Here is a 20,391-nt window from a genome sequence, read left to right on the forward strand (position 1 = left end):
CTTTAGAAATTTATATATTTGATCAATTCAGAATAGGCGTATTTAAAGGTCTACCAAAATAAAAAATATAGTATGAACGACTACCCATATGTCTGCTTGCTCCTGACACTAAATAAAAAGTGCACATTTACGTACGTCCACTACACACTGTTTAAAACCTTTTTGATTATGTTGAAACATCTTCTGGATTCTGTATTTTTTCCAATATTGCTTCTTTTTGTTTCATTAGTGAACTGAAACAAGACAGTACTAAAATTTCAAAGCTTCAGTGTTAGTGTAGAGCAAATCACACAAATTAAAAGTGACATTGAAGAAAATGTACAAAAAGGATGCAAGCTACCCTGGCAAACTACTACAGATGCTGGCAAATGCTTGCTGCATTGGCGTAAGAGGTTATTGCATCAAGCAGCCCACAACGTTTACTGTTCCCACAACAAAGTCAGTGGAAGTAAAGCCATGCCCAAAACCTCAGCCATTTCACTGAAGACCCAAGAACACAGAATAACAAAATAATCCACATAAAAGTTACAGATAGCAGTTTAAACTATGCCACCTGATGTTGCACTTACTCGTGGGCATGCATTCCCTCTTTGTGCTTGTATCATCAAGGAAGAGAAACTCCAGATGGAGTGGGGAATTCATAACCTGCTGCAGAACTCATGAGACCTTACCTTTTCTGCCTTGAGTATAAATGGCTAAGCTTGTTTTACTCACATGGGCACATTATGGTTCCTATAATAACTGTAATGAATACTCCTTCATTTCCAATTAACTGTGCGTGAGCATGCACAGACACACACACACGACAGAGTTACAGAAGCATGTCTTTCATGGTAATTTCCCAACTACCCAGGACTTGCTTCCACACCATCCCAATTTACTCCCAAACAGCAGGGGATGAGGCACACACAAGCTTGCAGATGCATACAGCGCTCCTCCCAGAGCATCCCCTATCAGCACCCAGTAAGGGCTCCCATCCTTTCAAGCGATCAGGCTACGTGATGTGGTGAGGTGAGGCACAAAGGCACAACACATCACAGTGAAATGAAAACGTGCTCGCCCAGAAATCGAATAAACCTAAGAATGACTGACACCCAAATGAAATGTTCCTCTTCTAAAATGCAAGCAGCAATACCAGCTACAACTCTCATTTTACCTAGCATCATGTAATGTCTACACCCACCCACCCCCACCCCCGTTCCCCAGCTCAACAAAAATTGAACTGGTGTCCTGCCTGTTGTACTCCTGGACAATATTTAATCTAATAATGAAGGAAGCTTTCCACGAAAAAGCTCACTTCCACAGCCACATAATGTAATGATCTTTGGTAAGATTCTGTCTCTGTTGGTTTATTCTACGCAAGGGCTGAGGAGGCACGGGACATGGGCTTCATACAACCAGTAACACGAGATGAGATTACACAAGATCACTGCGTTATCGGCCAGCTAATAAGCTGGCTGGTTCCACTCCAGTAGCTATCCTATTTCTCTAGGATTGTCACCTCGGCAACTTTAATTTGGATGACATAATTGTGACTTTGGTACAAACAGATCATCTGCAAGAAGAATTAACAAGCATGGTAAAGTCTGTATTTAATAAAAGTGTCTTTTCTAATTTCTCAGTTGGCTAGCACCATGACATTAGCACTTTGGGTTTTTTTTCTTTCCAAAGGAAGTGCAAGACATTGCACAGGAAATTATAGCATACCAGGCTGTGATACTCAAAAGTTTAGACACAAGATGATGCAAAACGAAGATGTAAACAAGCTTCAAAAGCCTAGAGCAGCACTAGCCTGCTATTAGGTGCTCAGTTTCCTGGAAGCACTAATGAGCTGAAGGCAGCTCGCCAAGTATGCCCCACTTTGACGTCAGAAGTGCTCAGAGCAGAACACTGAAATCTGGGTATGATTCCAGAGCACAAGCCAATCTAAAACAGAGGGTGCCTCATACCTGCCCCTTCCCTTTGACAGTACTGGTGCATATCTGAGCCCAGGAGAAGACAGGTCACAGAATTAAGCCAACTGAAAAGTAATCATTACTTGAGGACTGGGTTAGCATGAATAACATAAACCCAGGACAGAACAAAAAAAGGAATTAAGTGTGTGTGCATGCGTGTTTCTGTATGCACAGGCAACCAACCCCAGTAACACTTGTTTGGTGATTTTTAGTTTTATTTAATTGCATCTGCTCTCCTGGTCACTTAAATCTCAGTTATCAAAAAATGGCATCTGCTTAATGACCAGTCATGCCCATATTACATAAACACCAAAGATCAGGCTTAGTCCTTTGGCCTGTTCCAGAAACACTGCCATGGTTTAACCCCAGTAGGCAGCTTGAGCCCCACAGAGCTGCTCGCTCAATCCCCTCACAGTGGGATGAGGGAGAGAACCAGGAGAGCAAAAGTGAGCAAATTTATGGGTTGGGAATAAAGATAATTTGATATGTAAAGCAAAATACACACACACACAATCAAAGCAAGATAAAGAATTCATTCACTACTGCCCATCATCAGGCAGGTGTTCAGCCATCTCCAAGAAAGTAAGGCTCCATCACACATAACAGTTGCTTGGGAAGACAAGCACCATAACTCCAAATGTCCACACCCCTTTCTTCTTCTTCCCACAGCTTTATATGCTGAGTATGACATCATATGGTGTGGGATATCCCTTGGGTCATTTGGGGTCAGCTGTCCTGGCTGTGTCCCCTCCCAGCTTCCTGTGCACCCCCAGACTATTCACTACCAAGTCAGTCTGAGAAACAAGAAAGGCCCTGATGCTGTTCAAGCACTGTTCCACAGTAAGTCAAACATCCCTGAGTGATCAACACCGTTGTCACCACAAATCCAAAACATAGCACCCTACAATCTCCTATGAAGAAAATTAACTCTATCCTAGCAAAACCCAGTATAAACACAAAATAAGGAGTTAGAGGTATCTTTGAGAAGGAGCAATAGTTCTTTGTTGCTCATTTAAGAAGACTAGCGTACGTGAACAAGAAAGCACATATAAAAACACAAATCAATTCATTTCCTCCTTCTTGTCATCCCTCAAGATTTGGAAGCATTTCACTTGCCAGAATTTTAATAAAAAAGAAATCAGCCTGTGCTAGCAATTTCCTGTAAAGGTGGAGCTGTGAGAGAGAAATGCACTTCATGTAATGTTCTTGAATATTTACACACACCACATTCATAGACAAGAAGGTTGAATACCTTTGTCTCCACCATCAGACACCACTAGAATCCACATCATTTACATCAAGGGTTCAGTGAGGGAGACCCTACACCCCATAGGGCTGGGCCAAACTAGAACGCACCATAAGAAGCTAAATTCTGCCGTCTCAGATGCTAAGCCTATGACAAGGCAAAAAGAATGGCCCACCCACATGAGAAGAAAATTTTAAACTAGTATTTATGTAAAATGGATCACAGTTTATAATCATCTTCAGAGACAGAAAGTGAATTATTGAAGACAAAATACCTGCAGTCGGCGAGTTTGCATGGTGAGACTTTTTGGGCAGGTTGAAGATTTGTTCACCAGGATCTGGTGGGGGAAGAGCGTCTTGGCCTTGTCGAGCTTCCACAGGATCATACTCCTTCCCATCATAGTTAGCATCAAAGAACTTCTTAAACCACTGAATGAAATCCAAGTTGTCTTGGAAGCGCCCTTTGACCAGTTTTTCCACGGGAATTACCTGAAAGGTAGAATAAAGGTTCCAATAATATATCATTGCCATTTTTAAATATAGAAATTACATATACACACTTATTTGAAAAAAAAAATCTACTAACTATATCATCTTATATTCCTCTGCCATTGTTTTCTACCTAAAAGAAAGGTAATTACAGTAGGTGTGGAAGTGCTCTTAGTATGAAATAAAACCTAAATAAAACAAAGACCCAGCCTTCAAAGTGGCTATACAGTGGGTGTATGTAAGCCTTTATAATTGCTCTTCCACAGAGTTACTTCTCTTTTACTGTAGTGACAGCCATGATGAATGAAGCTGTTCTGGAAGTAACACTATATTCAGCTAACTAGGGATTTCTGTTTTTAATGGGCGTGCTGCAGTTGGGCATACTAAAAATGAAAATTCTTCAAAAGGTCCAGACGGAAGTTTCTTGCTCTCTGTCCTACTGTTTGAACTACAAAAAAAAAAACCCAGCAGCTTTTCTAAGACATGAAGTTCAAACCAACCTACATTTTGGTAGTACATGTTCATCATATGAACTAACCCTGAGGTTTTAACCTTGTAATTTTTTCCCATTCCATATATAGCTATACATAGAGTAGTTTGTGGACATGCAGAAGTTGGCTAAAATGCCTACAAAGTTTTAGGAAAATAAAAGAAAGGCTATGACGATGTCTCCATCTCCATATCCTGCAAAATTTTTCACAGAAACGAAGGCTCCAAAAGGTGCGTTGGGCCAATATCGGTGTAAGGAGGTGGTTCAGCATTGCTCTGCAGCAGGCTCAACCTTCCCAGATGCTGTGTGCAGACAAGGAGACAGGGACAGCAAATGCTGCAGAAGAGCTGCCCTGCTTTGCTTAATTCATGCAGCTGATTAAGAAGCCAAGTTAAATGGATCTGAATGCCTCCTGAATGCATCCAATTTTCAACCGGAAAAAGGATACCTAAAACCATTGCAGTTTTCCTTTCTTCTTCAAGAAGCCAATTGTGCAGCTTTTGATAAGTCTATGATACTCCTACAAGGGTTAATACAGCATTTTGCATGTCCTTTCAGGTTGTTCCTTTTGTATCTTAGTTCTGCACTGGGAAAGTATAGCAAGTTTGCTCCCTACAGAAGAATTGACAATGTTAACTTTTTAGGCTTTCCAGTATTTCACTAACAAGTTACTCTGTAAGTAGAAGCATCCACAATTCTCAGGAGATAATGAGGGTTTTCCACTGCTTTAAAGATGTCTTACAGGACTCTGTTCAGACTGTTTAAATTTCAGAAAAAGGTAACACTAAAAGCCAGAGCAGAACCTTATAAGGATATACAGGTAGTACGTCTGGGTAAAACTAAAAGTATGACAACATAACTTTCATTATTCATTTTTATCAACACAGTCGTTTATATTGGTGAGCCTGTCAAACTCACACATTCAAGCATAAACCAGTACCTTATGGCTGCACAAGCCATTTTGTAAGAGCTCTCCATTCTTAACTTTACAAGATCACATGTGCTGGCCAACCTATCAAATAATTGGATAAATTATTCCAGATCTTGAATACGTTAAATTCCTTAAACCCCATTTTGGACAAGAAACATAGAATACTTGTAAGAACAGCATATTTCCAAGTTATTTGGGTGGAAATTCAGGTCACCAGTAATTTTACTGTACCTAAAATTAAGGTTCACCGATGGTAAGGAATTTCTAACACATGGTGTTTTATCAAAAGTATCTCAGATATTAAGATATTATGAGTTAGGCTGTACAATTCCTCAGCAGACACATGGACTCAATTTTCACTTTGTACCTAAATGGAACATGCCAAATTTCTTCCTTCATGCCTAAATACCCTTTTCAGATAATGAAAGGTCATGAAGAACGTCTTCACATACAGCTTGTACTCCAGTTCTCAGCCCAAAAGTTGAAGCGGACTTTCAGTATTTTGAAATTTATTTCCCCTATTTATTGACTTCACCCAGTTTACACAACTTTTGCAACTTGTTGTGATTGAAATGCAAATACAGAATACCTACCTTATCCACATTCATTCTTTTAAATGATGCTTGCAGAAGTTTGAAGTTGTGAATGTATTCATGCTCCAGCTTTGCTTGAAACTTTACTTTCTTCAAGCTAATGCACCCTGGGAACAACATGTCCATGAACTGGCAGTAAGCTGCTCCTATAACAAGATAATGCATTGATGTTAATCCAGATGCACCCAGCTAAGACCAAATGGCATTAAATGTCACTAGCAGAAAGCATGAGCAGAAAGCAACCATGTTGAGTAAGTCCCTGTTCAGCCTAACACTATTCACCCAAGATCTACTTGTCTAATGTACACTGAACAGTGTCACATATTAATGTGGGTTTTTTCCATTCAGTCTGGATGCACGACACACTTGTGTAGCACCTGAAGAACCACCATGACTAATGCAAAGTAAATCTTTCTTCTGTTTAAAACATATTCCTGGAGTCCCTTTACACAGTCGGGCATGGACAGTAGGACTGTCTATATGGTGAGAAGATCACTGTCAAAATGGAAATCTCTTAATAAGCTCCTTCAATCCTCACAGCCCCCTGAATTCAACCAAGCAAACATCATCTTTCTTCTGGCACTTGTAGCCGAATGCCAATCAAGTCCATGGCAATCATTTAAGATTATATCCAACCACGATTTAAAAAAAATAAATTTTAAAGCTCCAGCTTGTTAAAACACACTAGCCAGTTCCCACCCCTCCAAACCAAACAATTTTACTGATTTTCATCTCCTGAGAAAAGCATTTTAATCAGCAGACTGTAGCATAGTCGACCCATAGGTTTCAGAAGCTGGGCTGCTAGCTTTAGTTCTCACTCAAAACAGTAAGTTCAACTTCGAAGGCTATCTGAACTTGCATATTAGTAGGTAGGGTGTGGGTGTGGGCGTGTGTATAACTAACTTCGCACAGAGCTGCAAGTATATGGAAAATTTTCTAAGCAGTGTACTGAGTACTGCCAACAGGGGTAGTCTTTTCTTGTATGCAGGGACCTTCCTCCTACATCATCATCACGTCCTGTCATTTGCAAAATAAGTCTTTATTGTTGATACACTCAAGTGTTTGGAAATTAAGGCTGAAAATGTTTGAGGAAATCTGAAGAAGAACTGAAATCGGTTTTCCTCTGAAAAGAGTTTTCTGCAAAATGCTTTAGATTCAAAGATTCAGTGAAGTCCATTTCTGGAGCAGAGGGCCATAGAGCAAGCAGTCCCTGCGCCTGAGTGTACAGGGCAGCGAAGCGATCAAATGACAAGTTCAATTTCACTTCCACAAAAAGGACTTTTGTGCATTTAATGCAGATCTATTTTGATGAACTCACCTAGGTCTCACTTAACAGTTCAGTGCAGTAGCAAGAGCAATAATTTTTAAAATAAAGTAATTCTTCTGAGTGCTCATACAGAAACCAAATTAACAAAGCAAACACCTGGCTTGCCCAGTTTTACAGGAGGGGGCAACAATAACTTAAAGACATTTTTCTCCATGGATATACATGTGTTTTGACATGACCAAATTTATGCATGAGAGAGTTCTCATTCTCTGTATCCACTCAACCATCATATGAAGGGTAACAGAGCTTGTAACTTCCCAGAAAAGAAGCAGAGTTTAAAAGCAGAGTCCAAAAAAGTTTCCCAAAATACCGATAGGAGTTTTGCTAAGGGACTTACCAAGATCAAGCTTTAGTGCTGAAAACCATTACCATTTAAAAAATTTTCTTCATGTCGCCTAGCTTTGTGGGGGAAAATTGTTATTTAAAAAGTGTCTGTTTTTCCAAGGACACCTTGTGCTTAGCTGTTTGCAATAGTTTGATATGATTAGGAATCAAACTAAAATATTCCCTAAAGGAAAAGCAGCCTTCTGGCAAGTTACAAACATCAGATGACAAATTTGCATCCTCTTATAGAAAGCTATATAAACACAATTAGATATTCAAGGCTCACCCTTAGCAAGACAACTGGTAAATATGTGGCAACAGAAAAACGACATTACAATTAAAAGCATGGATATACAGATAATGCATGGCTTGGCTACATTTATTACTATTTAATTTCATGCAAAAGGATTATTATGCAATCATTTCATGTTATAAATTGAATTTGTTCCTAACTCTGTCCTTTCATCCTCCCCATACCCCAATTATAAGCTTTACTCTGATATCTAAGTAATTGCCTGGAGGCCTTGAAAATGCACTGCGCAACCTTTCATCTAGATCCTTTTAGAAAACTAGAAACCCAAAGTGTTCACATGAGATTTTCTCCTTCTGCTGGTAATGCAAATTCCTTCTGCATGCCTTTACATAGAGTCTTACTAGGTTTAAGACTCTAGTTACGGTGTTTCCTTGTGTTTCCTTCCCATCATGCTGGCAGATGTTTCTGTACTTTTGCCAGCCAGGAGGTGGTCCTGGGTCTGCACAACACTCGAGGGCAGAAAACACTGGACTACATCCACATGACAGCACAAACCTGGTCTCTGATACAACACCAAAGCCGGCTGTCGGGCCGTTTCCCCAACAGGAGAATTTTATTACATCAGCAAACACAGTTCATTGAATTGCTCCTTCCTGAAGTACAGAGGCAACGTACAAACACGGACTGAACTAAACACTGTAAACTACAAAGAGAGAAAACTTCTCGACTCCCAAAAGGCAGAGACCTGCCTACCACAGCAACAGGGGAAAGTAAAAATATCATTACACTCAACTGGGATTACCTGATTTTGGACACCGAGGTTATGTACACACTTAATATTAAATATAGGCATTTATTTATAATTTAAAGTTTTACTCCCTAAAGCTTGTAGCTGTCACATTGCATTCAAACGCTAAATGTCAGCACAGCAGAATGGGGATGCTACTTTCTATGATGCCATCACTGAGATTTCCTGGAGACAGCGGAAAGAGCAGCCCTACTGTCAGTCATGTAAGTTTTCAATGCCTTTACCTCACAGCCACAGCATATAGCCATGTGGTCCTTTGCATACTGGACAGCACTTTAGGCCTATTCAATTTACTATACAACTGATGCTTCAATGCGAGTGCCTGGGCATGGAATATTTTCAACAGAACAATAAAGAAAATGGCAGTAGAGATAATGACATCATGGCTTATGACATACTTTTTGCACAATTTACGTAACAAAAGGATTTATATGCCATTATATTTTATCTAAGATTTTAAAAGTTCCTTACATTTTCTGCTGAAAAACCCTGAATACCACCACACCACCACCCACCAGCCAAAACCTAACAAATCTACAAAAGGAGTTGAAAACATACTACCTGTCCAGAGCAGTTCTCACGATAAATCTGTCTTTATGACCAAAAAGCTATTATATGCATGAAAACATGCACATACACATACATACAAACAGAAATAATTCGAAATCTTCTCAAAAGAAAGGATGAAAACTACAGCTAGTAGCACTGGAGAGGAGGGATCGATGTTAAAAACCTCTTACCCTGGATTAGCTAACAAGCAATTCAGAATCACTGGCTAAAAGTCCTTTTGTGTTTTGACTTAGAATATTGATGCAGCCATTAGTTACACAAGATATTCACGGGCCAGACTCCCAAACTAACCCGCAAACATGGCTGTGCTGGATTACACCCCCAGCAGCTACTACTTTCGGCCCGACCAGTGAGTGGAAAGAGCCCAGCAGCATCACGGTTAGCAGGTGTTTGCTGCGCTTCCCACGCCAGGCTCAGGGCAGAGCAGGCAGCAAACACCAGCGAGGGGACTGCACTCGTGGGGCTGGGCAGGCAGGCACCTGCCAGAGGAGGGGAAGGGGTGCTGGGGCAGAAGTAAGACAGAGAAGATCAAACCAAGAACTGAAAAGGTGGTTGTTTAAAGCTATTACAACTGAAGAGTTTTGCCACAGGCAGTGGTAAAGCCAGAAGCTTCTACACAGTCTATAAAATAACAATGTTTTTTACGGAACTTTCAGAGTTGTAGATAATCTTTCACTAGCCTCCCTTGCAGTAAACAATGCTGAAGTCATTCTAGCTTTTGCCCTATACTTTTCTTTCCCTGCTTCTACATTTCGTTCCCAGACTGTCCATACTGATTTACAGTTTGCTCTGAAGCAAATGCACTCTGCATCATTACATATTTCCAGTTTTTCTCCTTTCTCCTCTTCCATCTGGAGGTTGATGAATCCAAAAAACCAAACAAGTACTTTCCTGATAATCAAAGGTACTTCTGCTTCTAACTACTTAAAGCACAGGAAATTAAAGGAGGTAACAACAAAAACAAGAGAATCCTGTTTTCCTGCAAGACTTTACTGCTTGGTAAACCTCCCAGATTTCAGCTGGAGAGCAAGATTGGAACCTTGGTATTTTTTGCATTTATCTTTATATATTTATAAAGGAAAACGAAAATATTATTTGCAAACTTCTTTAAATATACTATATTTAGTACTTAGTATACTAACAAAGTATTTAGTAGAAATACTATAATATACTCTTAGGTACGCCCAAGTTAATATTTGTCTCCTATAGGAGAAGTCAGGTCAATCCTTCACATCAACTGCCAGAAGACACTGTCCTTCCCCATTCATCCCTGTAGCATGCGGGAGCAAGACCCCAGAAAGTCACATAAAACCACAGCAGCCAACATGGGAACACAAAGAGCCCATGAAGAGACAGGGCCTGTCTGTGTGTGTGTGGCTGCTTTATTTTAATTCTGATGTCCAAACTACAGCAAGAAGTGCTACACTGTAAGTTTGCTATAAATGCTTAGTAAGAATTTTGTTCAAAAATGGCATGCAATTCAAGTTTAAACCTTTTAACCAGGCCTCAGATTGATTTTCACACACTCATTTTTGAAAAATCCCATTTGGGAAAAAGGCTGACCATACCTTTTTCTGTAATTAGAAATTTTTTGTTTGTTTGCTTCAAGGAAATATCTTTCAGATAATATAAAAACATATATCCAGTCACACTAGATGCAAACTCCTTCAAATTATTCATTCCCTCCAAAACTGCAACAACCTGACCACGCATTTGGAAACTACAGGATGATTTGTGTGCCTATTAGTCATCAGCACTTCAGTTCACTAGAGCAATGGCTGCTAACACTGATGGGAAACTGCACACACCCGGTCCTTGTGTTGCTGGGACAACAGGGACAAAAAAAATAAAGGCACTAACTTGCAAAGAGCATGCGTGACCTAATAGTTTTGATAAGAAGGGGGAACCCAGCGCAGCAGCACTTGGGGCTTGCCTTTTACCTCTGGCTTCCTAGAATTGCTTCTGTAAGTGATGTGAAGATAGGTTTTTGACTTAGATATTGTAGTATAGATTTAAACTTACATTTCAAATATGGGTGTTTTGTTATGCCACTCAAGGTTGGTTTTTTTAAACTGGGTATGTTTGTGACCATAACCTTGTGTTACATATAGCCACATATTTAAGAAATAGCACAATTCACATTGAGCACTCCATTGGAGACCACAGTCTTCAAATTCCTCTTTGCATTTCCAGCAGTACCCATATGACCTAGCATATAGGTCAAGAGATTTCTATTTCTCCAATTAAAAAAAACCACCCTGATTTAAGAAGGTTTAATTTACTGCCTGCTTAGTTGTCGAGAACCAAGCAGTCACGGGGCTGCGCATCCATGAAGCCATTCTGGCCTGAGCTTTACCCTTCCCAGCAACAGTCTTGGGAGAGCACTCAACAAAAAATAAAATTGATGCAGACTGGAGTGCAGCCCTGCACTCCTGCACATAGTTGCATGAGCACAGCTGCCTCAGTGAGGGCGGAGTGAGTGCATGCATACAGATGGGAGCTTCTGAAAGCCACGCTGCCACCAGAGAAAACAGCCTACAGAATTATGTACCTCCTACAACCTTACCAACGGTCATTGAGATATACGTGTCTAACTGGCAGCTGCTTCAGAAAGTCCTATTCCACACAGGTGCTCCATTTGTATGGCAATCCAGAATAGCCACTGATCATTTTAAATAATGCATGTTTGGAGGGAGGTTTCCTCCCTGTTAACTTATATTCTCTTTTTCTTAAATATGTAAATTGTTAAGCTGCTCATAAATTATACACAGCAGAGTTTTTAATACTTAATTTTTAGCAATAATTTATTTTGGAATTCATTAATTTTTAAATGGGAATATCAGAACAATTTCAGAAAACAGTTCCCATTGAACTTAATAGCTGCGTAACTCCTCATGCCTGGAAAAAAAAAAGTAGCACGCAAAACCTAACAAGCTCTTTCAAAAGGCAGATCAAGCAACTGACTGCAAGTGAGTGCTGTAAGTAATTAAATAATAATTCAAAAAAGTAAAAACCTTGTTTAAGTTCTGTACCTCCTAAATTCTTAATGGACATTAAAAGAAATATTATTGACTGAAAATCTCATATTGCTTTGCAAACTTCCTCAGAAAGTTTTGGAAATTATCTTAAATAAAATCACTAGCATCCATTGTATCCCTCTAATCCTAAACATCATATGGAAAACATTAGAGAGTCATTGACACTAAGCATCCTCTGTGTTGCATGACCTCAGGACAACATGCCAGTTCCTTGAAACATGGCTTGGTTACAGAGTGCAAATGGGATCAAGCCATGTTTTAATCATGTTTCCAAGTTGCTCTAGAAACTCAGCCTTTGCAAGGCTGCAAACTGGAAGAAACCCAAAACCACCAATGTTGAAACATGCTTCAGCTTCGCAGGCACTAGCACCCCGGCTTGTACAGAAATCATGCTGGCACCAAATGCTCCAACAGGGTTCTATAATGCCAGATTTTAGTAATACGCATGTAGGAAGTTATGGGTTAATAGAGGCACTGAGCAAAATACACCTTCTGAGACATGAAAAAACAATTCCTAGGCAGCTCAGCCACAGAATATACCCTGTTTGCATATAAACACAAATGACACAGAGAAGAAAAAACCCTTCTCGCCATCTCTCTGTCTGGCCAGTACCCTTCTCCAGTCACCTCAGCCCTGCTCAGAAAGATCTTCGCTGTGTGCAGGAGAGAAGAGCCGGCTCTCAGAGCGCTGCTCAGGAGGCAGGGCATGCAGCGACTACCCAGGGCCCGAGGCTGGGTGGTGCCAGAGGCATGATGGCCATCCTGCAAACAGGCCCTGCCAGGCAGTCCCTGGAAGGAGAACACCTCGGACGCTCTCCACAAACCCTGAGCCGGAGAGGCAACACAGAGTCAAACAAAGAATGACATCTGCCCTATCGTCATGCTGCCTTCCTTCCTCCAAGATCGCGGCAGTGAACTACCAGCAAAACATATGTACAAAGGGACTATATATTTTCAAAGGAGGACCGCCAATTGAGATATGGTACTAGCTACAGCAGTCACCACATGAAAAATTCCCTGTGGCAACACCCAGGGCATCTGCAGAGAAAGCATCACAGTCTAAAATTTGAAAATGCCAGACCATGTGCTCTCTTTATAATGCAGTCATTTATTAAAAGCAAGGGAAAAAAAAACCCACCCCACGTTTAATCCTTGATCCTTGCATACAAATCCTGAAAGACAGAAGGTCTGTATGCACTGGAGGCCGGGCAGTTTGCAAGTTTATAATTCTACTGAGAATTTTCAAATGCAGGAGGAAGAGGGGAAGTATTCGGTATCTCCTTAACCTCAAAGGACCACACAAGTATAAGCTAAGCCAGAAATCATGCCTCACTTCAGGCTGCATTTTCCTTTCTATATGCATTTACCATTTCTAGCTTCCTTGCTCATAATTTATGTAGCTTATGCACTTTGTATTGTTTCTTTTTAATTCATTCACAAGCCCTCTATAGTCTCCTGCCTGACTCTTATTTTGAATATACTCTCATGTAGCAGCCAAACATTCATGAAAAGCCCTGTAACACGTTCACTTGGTATTCCCTATAGATGAAAAACAGCCTTAGTAAAGAAAATGCAGTTATAAGCTGTTTAGTCAGAATTCTTTTTAAGAAGCCACTGTGCATTCATTACAAAAATAGCACGACTCCTAAGAAACAACTACTGTTGTAATTCATTTGAAACTCCTATTCCCCTAGACTATGGGTATTGAACATGGGATCCTACTACATTAAATCCATTCAGTTGTTCCCTACTATTTGTCATTCATGTATCAAATTAAATGCTCTCAAGTCTAGTGCCCATCTGAAAGAAATGCACTATGCCTTCAATTAAAACCATGGATTATAAATTTCATATTCAGGTCAACAACCTTGCATGAAGTCAAACCTGGAGACCAAAACCTGACAAAATGACACTCACCTAAAGCAAAGAGAACTGCATTGCTTTCAGATGGTCACAGAGATTTTTCTCTCTTGAGTTGTCAAATCCAAATTACCAAAGGAGCTGCAGACTAAATTTAGACTCTCCGGGGCTGCATCCATCCATAACCTGGCCTTTTTGGCACATCACTACTACAGCAGGCATTCAGAAGGCTCAGGGGACACTGCACTTTGCTCGGCCTACTTAGCAGAGACAAAAACACATCTAAGACTCCCAAAGAATACCAACACTTTATGACTAAGCCAGCCTTTTCCTTTGCTGCTCCTCATCCTAGCAGCTCTGTTTCTGCAACCGGCAACTGGGGAATAGGCTGGTATTGCTACAGCATGGGTATTATCAAAGCTACTTCTCCACAGCAATGAGAAAAAGAAAGTCTGATTGCTTTTTCTGTCTTTATTACTAACTGTCACATTAAGATTTAGGTACGCTCCGAATAAAGCCTTTAGTAAAGGCAAAATGTCATATTATTCCTTCTTGCTTAAGCTCAGAAAGTCCAAAATTATCACTAGGTTGACTATTGCGGGTGGACATCCATTAAGTCTCACAGCCAGGTGCCGAACATGAGCACATGCCACATCTTGGTAGCTCATGCCTCCTAAAAGTAAAGCCTTTGAGCTCTTCACTCAGACTTAGCACCCTACCTTCCTTCCCCTGCCTTTTGCATTTAGCTGTTTCTGGCCTTTCCATTGCTCCTTATTAACAAAAATGAACAAGAACTGAATAGTCATGTAACAGCATGACAAATCTTAATTTTTCTAAACGAAAGAAAATGTTCATACAATTTTACAGTAGGTTATGAAAATTCAGTTACAGTGGCTCTGCAGCTCCCTGTTAATACTGTAATGCTTCATAGCTGTAAAGAGTTTCCCACATATTCCTTTTCTTTGAAGTCCTGGAGAAATGATCGTATTTTATGGAAACTAACGTTAAGCTGCACGATAGCTGCCAATGCTTCAAGGAACATCAGCCAAAGGAACGCCAGAATGAATGAGTTAGAATGGCCATTCTCAAACTATGATCTGTACCACGTTTGCTGGTGCTCTGCCTGTTAGTTGGCTGGTTATTTGTGCTACTGTTCCCCTAGTTTCCATCCTGCAAACTACACTAGAAGTACACTAAATAAACTATATGTACATTAAATAAACTACTTGGAGTTTACATTGTAAACTCTATTAAATACAGAAGGATTCCCAAAGCTTCTTGTTCATCTATCTTCAATTCCTACACGCGCATGTCTTGTACATGAGAAACGGCCTATGTCGTCTCAAATGGAAAGGACCTAGTCTGTAAGACTACCGTGCTCTAACATCTGTAATAATCTAGCAGAGTTTAGATTCAGTTCGGAGAGTAAAGTCCTCCAGACCATAGGAATAACTGTGCTAGAATGCTTCTTCAGATAAGGAACTATTAAAGCCCCCCCCGGATTGTAATGAACATTGATGCAAAAATAAGAATGTGTAAGTATCAAGCTTGGCTATCAAACTAAAGGGGGTAATTCACGTTTATAGCTCTGACCTGTTAAGATATAAATGCAAAGGCATCAGGTAACGATAGCAATCAATGCAATCCAGGAAGTTCTAAAGGAAGAAAAGATTTAATTTTATACGAGATGCAGTAAGAGCTCTAATGAGACGACCTTTTTTCAGTTTTTCCCTTGTGGTGCGTCCCAAAATCCTCACTGGAGGTCACAAAAAAGTTGTATAAGAAGCTGTGTAATGAAATGGGACAGTGGGTTTGTGACAATTTCCATGCTTTTCTCCTGCCCACCCTGCCCAGCTGAAGTCTCTCAATCTGATCTTCTTAAATATCTTTAACTCATTGTATTCTGCATAATCAAAATTTTCTTAGATCACCTCTCCCCTATTTTGGGAAAGGATTTTTTTGTGGGGGTTTGGTTTTTCTTTTTTTAAGCCCACACACATTTAACTTGTAGGAGAACTCACTTCAAAAGCTTCCTTTCAACTATTTATGAGCATATAAATAGCTATGCAGGAACAAGTCAATAACTTGTCTAGCATGCTTCCTGTTTCAAACAATGGCAAACGTTGAGTATTTTGGGATGAAAATGTCCATTATCTTGTATCGTTCTATCTCCTTATAAGAGTGTGTGCATGTGTATACTATATATATCTATACGTGTGCATGTGTATATCTATATATATCTACACCCATATATACACACACGTGCACACACATTCCCACATGAATATTTTATGTATAATTCACCAAAAGAAAATACTTAGGCTAACTTCCAACATGTAAATATAACAACAGCTAAATATAAATTTCTATTTCAAGTTTAATAACTGTTAAAAAGGTTATTTCCCATGTTCTATGTCTTTAGTTATTTAGTTTATATTAGTTACTGTTGTGGTTCAGCCTCAGCTGGCAACTAAACACCACGCAGCCGCTCGCTCACTCCCCCCACCCCTGTGAGATGGGGAAGAGAATTGGAAGAGCAAAAGAACTTGTGGTTCGAGGTAAGCACAGTTTAATAATTACAATAAAATAATAATGATTATGATAATAATTACAATAATGAATATAATAAAATGGAAAAGGAAAAAAACCAGAAACACAAACGATACAGCCGCTCACCACCCGCTGACCGACGCTGCCCAGCTAAAATCATGACTGTTACATACACTTTAACCTGCACTTTTTCAACCACAATTTTATAGTCATTGTGCAAGCCTGCAAGCATGCCAGCCTGCTTCAGCAGCTGAGATTTGTGTTTTGGTTTTTTTTTTTTTAATTTTGAAGAGTAGGCTATTATCATCCTCAAAGGATTTTCTGTACCTTTCAAGGAACATCTGAGACAGAAAATTTACCCAGAACGGTAGGTAAGTTCAAGTATATGAATGTAAGACCCCATTTATGCCTTTCAGCTGGACCAGTAAATAGCTGAAATGTGGTAACGTGGTTTCAGTTCTATGTAGTTAGTTTCATTGTCCGCATAAGTAAAATATTCCCAGCATGTCAGTTGTCTGAAGTAGCAATCTAAGTTAGATCTCCTCCAACACAAACATCTTCAAATTTAAAAATCACAGTAGGAAATCAGAAAGAATCACTCCCCAGGGGCATCTGTATTCTCAGTGAAACGTCAACCTTTGTCTGTGTCACTTCCAGTCATCATCTAGTTACAGACCCTGTTGTTTAACACATATCTTGTAGTTGCCACTCTGATTAACCAAAATGCCCAAAGTATTCAAACCATTACCCCCTTTTTCAGGGCTCATTACCAAATCTACTTACAACAAGAGCTCAGTTACATTTAAAGAGAAACAAGCAGATTTTCTTGACAAACTTCTAAAGCCCTCACAGCAGCTAAAGACTCATTTCCTCAAACCCATGTTTTTCTTCACCAACACACTTGTGCTCTTTTCCTGCAAACAGCAGCAGGGATTTGAGGACCCTTGGCAGGAAGGAAAAGGTGCTGCAGAATTTTGTTCATCCAGGGTGTTGGTTCTCTATTTGCCTCTTTTTCAGCTATATCCACTCTCCATTTGAAAAGATACCACCCCGGTGGCTTTAAAACACAAAAGTTTATCACTCTATTCTTTTCTTGCTTAGTCAACATTTTTATTATGTCTATGTATCTCCTGCTACATTTGTCCCATTCAGCTCTGCATTTATTATGCTTTCTCAAGGCACCTTATCTTTCCGTGATTAACATGAACGCAAAAATGCTTCCTTTGCACATACATTAGTCCCTTTTCTGAGAGTAACTGTTTAATGTCAAAGTTAAAAGTGATCTATTTTCAACAAATCAGACTTTTAAAGTTGTTTTAAAATAAACATTTGTAGAGCAAACTGCACTTTCTTACCTGAACAGAGTTGTTCGACTTTTGTGTAGTTTAAAGCTAATATATCATTAACCCATGCGATGATGTCATGTCTGCTCATAGTCTCTTGGGTTATAGAGGTAGAGTACACGTTGACCGCCATTCCCCAACTAGGAAAAAAGCACAAAAAAAATTTTTTTTGACATTTTGATAATTGTTTTCTGGATACAATGAATTTACACTCCGTGTTCAAAAAAAGAAGGAAAAGCTGCATCACTGCACCACCTTCTCTTATTTATTGCGAAAGGAGACCTAATATTTATTCTTCGATGACCCGTGGTCTCCTCAATGTCGTCTTGGAATCTATGGACATATTTCTCTGGCTGTCATTGTGAACTTAAAGAACATACAAACCTACAGCATTCTGCTTAATGCTAATAAGGTAGGAAAAAAGAATCAGACACAGCCTAAAGATACACAGACAGGATCAGAGACCTGGGATTTCGGCACACAGTGCTGCACAAGTATAGTGATCTGACATCTATCCGACAGTTTTTTCCCACTTCAGGATGATCAGACCGCCTAAACCAGTATTTAATTTTCAGATAACTTCTAGAAGATGCAGCTGTTCTACTTAAATACCAATTTCTTACTAGGACAGAGGTCTTTTGGATCATTAATTCAGTTCTGAACAGTCACAGAGTAAATACTAGTTCATCTTTTTTTATCAATTTACCAACCTCTATCCTGAAAGTAACTGAGACTTACACTCCCAAACATCTGGGTTGGAAAGATGCTGCAGAGCCCACTTCCTCTAAATTGTTCAGAACACTCCTCAGCTTAAACCCATTTGTTCTTCTGCCAACATTATCCTCCAGCTCTAATGGCTTTTTCTTCTCCAGAGCTGATTTCATAATGCGTTAGGAACGGCACTCAAGAGTCTGCCCCGGTGCCCAGGTAGGCTACATTAAACAAATCAATCCTCTAAGTCTTTTATGAAGTCAGACTTTCACTTACTGGTCATGCCAGCAGCCCTCCCTGGCGCCCTCCCTGAACACAGCCAAACAGCTTCAGACTCTGTTCAGATAATGTTTCACCAAGACCTTGGAAAATGGCTGTGCTCAAAATTTTCATAGCCACATCATCTTAAACCGAGCCTTCTAGTCAGCTAAGGGCCTTTCCTGCAAGTAGGTCTAATTCATAGTAGCTTTTATGATCAGTCCCCAGTGCATAGACTGAAGATGCATACTACTCGATTTTATTCTACACTAGTCACATCTTTCTGTTGTGAGACATTGCCAAGAGAAAAGACGAGCACATTCAAGTTTATCTCATCAATAGTTTCAAAGAGCACAGTCAAGATCGTTCATGAAAAGAGTAAATAATGTTCCCAAGTGTAAATAATGTCCACAAGCAACAATCCGAGTACAAGGTATCTCAGAAATGATCAGATAGTCAAAGTTGCACTGTTATTCTTGGGAGGAAAAGGTTTGGTGGGGACGTCACACCTTTGTCTTTAGTGATACCTTGTAGCTAACACAACTGGCTGGCTTTGGCACCAGTCCTGCTGCCTCAGCCTTGGACTCAACCTTCTCCCTCAATAAAAGAGCGCCGGATTCCCTGTGGGATCTGAGGTCTGCACGGGCTATTTCCATTGACAATTTGCAAAGATGTAACTGTTTGAGGCTTGATTGACAATTCTGCAGAGAATGCAAAGACTGCAGGTTAACTCCACCCATTTTTTAGGTGTGCTGGAGCAACCCAGATAAAAAGCGTAAAAAATGCACCAGCATGAAACTTGGCACAATAAGGTATAAGTGTGTAAGTATATATGGCAGGGAATGCATTTTAAATACATGATGACAAAGTTCACAATACAGGTCACCTTCTATGAAACAAATTTCACATATGCAGAAGATTGTTCAAATTGTCCCTATCTATTGACATTAATCCAAACTATAAAATCCCCAAATTTGCCTGATGATAAGGAAAAAATTAAAAAAGAAGAAAAGACAGACCAGTAAGGGAAAGCAGGCTCAAAAAAATCATGTGCTGATAGTCAGGCCACTGCTGCCAGCAATTCATTCAGAACCAGCCTGCCTCTGTACCCACTTCTGTACAGACACCTCTGAAGTACGGAAGAAATCAGCCTGTCCTCAATCTGATCAGTTCTTCCTGCAGGCTTCCAGACAGCACGGCTATTTGTACAAACATAGCACTGTATTCACTGTAACAGCAAAGGTCGTCTTCTTGGCACACACTAAGTGCTTGGATTGAACTGAGTGCTAGGAACAAAGTTTTAGAAACAGGGAGTGCCCTTTACTCTTGAAACCACACTATAACGGCTACCCATGAGAGCTTAGTTCAGTATCAGGATGGAGGGGATCGATCACAGCACAAAGGCAAACAGCACCTTTGTTACTAATGGCATCTGAAGTTTAAACCATCACTGTTAGCATGGTTTTTACTTTATTATTCCTAGCCATTTCATATAAATAAGAAACAAAGACACTACCACTGTCACTATTAAATGAACATGTTCAGTATTGTTTGTAAGATCAGTTCAAGTAACAGCTTAATAGCAACTTTAATATTTACTTAAGATTCAGAATAGTGAGTTTAATATTAAACCAAGAGACCAACAT

General features: G+C 39.9%; 1 protein-coding gene across 3 annotated transcripts in view; it reads right to left on the reverse strand.

Annotated features, from left to right (window-relative positions):
• MAPRE2 (microtubule associated protein RP/EB family member 2) overlaps positions 1-20,391 on the reverse strand; it is a 94,119-nt gene that overhangs the window by 21,956 nt on the left and 51,772 nt on the right. For 2 of the 3 annotated variants that reach the window (XM_064442757.1, XM_064442758.1), the window contains 3 exons: positions 17,789-17,916; positions 5,704-5,849; positions 3,476-3,689 (listed from right to left, as the gene is read on the reverse strand). In XM_064442757.1, the coding sequence (XP_064298827.1) occupies positions 3,476-3,689; positions 5,704-5,849; positions 17,789-17,909 (481 nt within the window). In that variant the 5' untranslated portion in view covers positions 17,910-17,916. The remainder of the gene's footprint in view (positions 1-3,475; positions 3,690-5,703; positions 5,850-17,788; positions 17,917-20,391) is intronic. The other variant, XM_064442759.1, reaches the window with a different exon arrangement.

The sequence above is a fragment of the Phalacrocorax carbo genome, chromosome 2 (assembly GCF_963921805.1).
Source record: "Phalacrocorax carbo chromosome 2, bPhaCar2.1, whole genome shotgun sequence".
In the NCBI taxonomy this organism is placed as follows: Eukaryota; Metazoa; Chordata; class Aves; order Suliformes; family Phalacrocoracidae; genus Phalacrocorax; species Phalacrocorax carbo.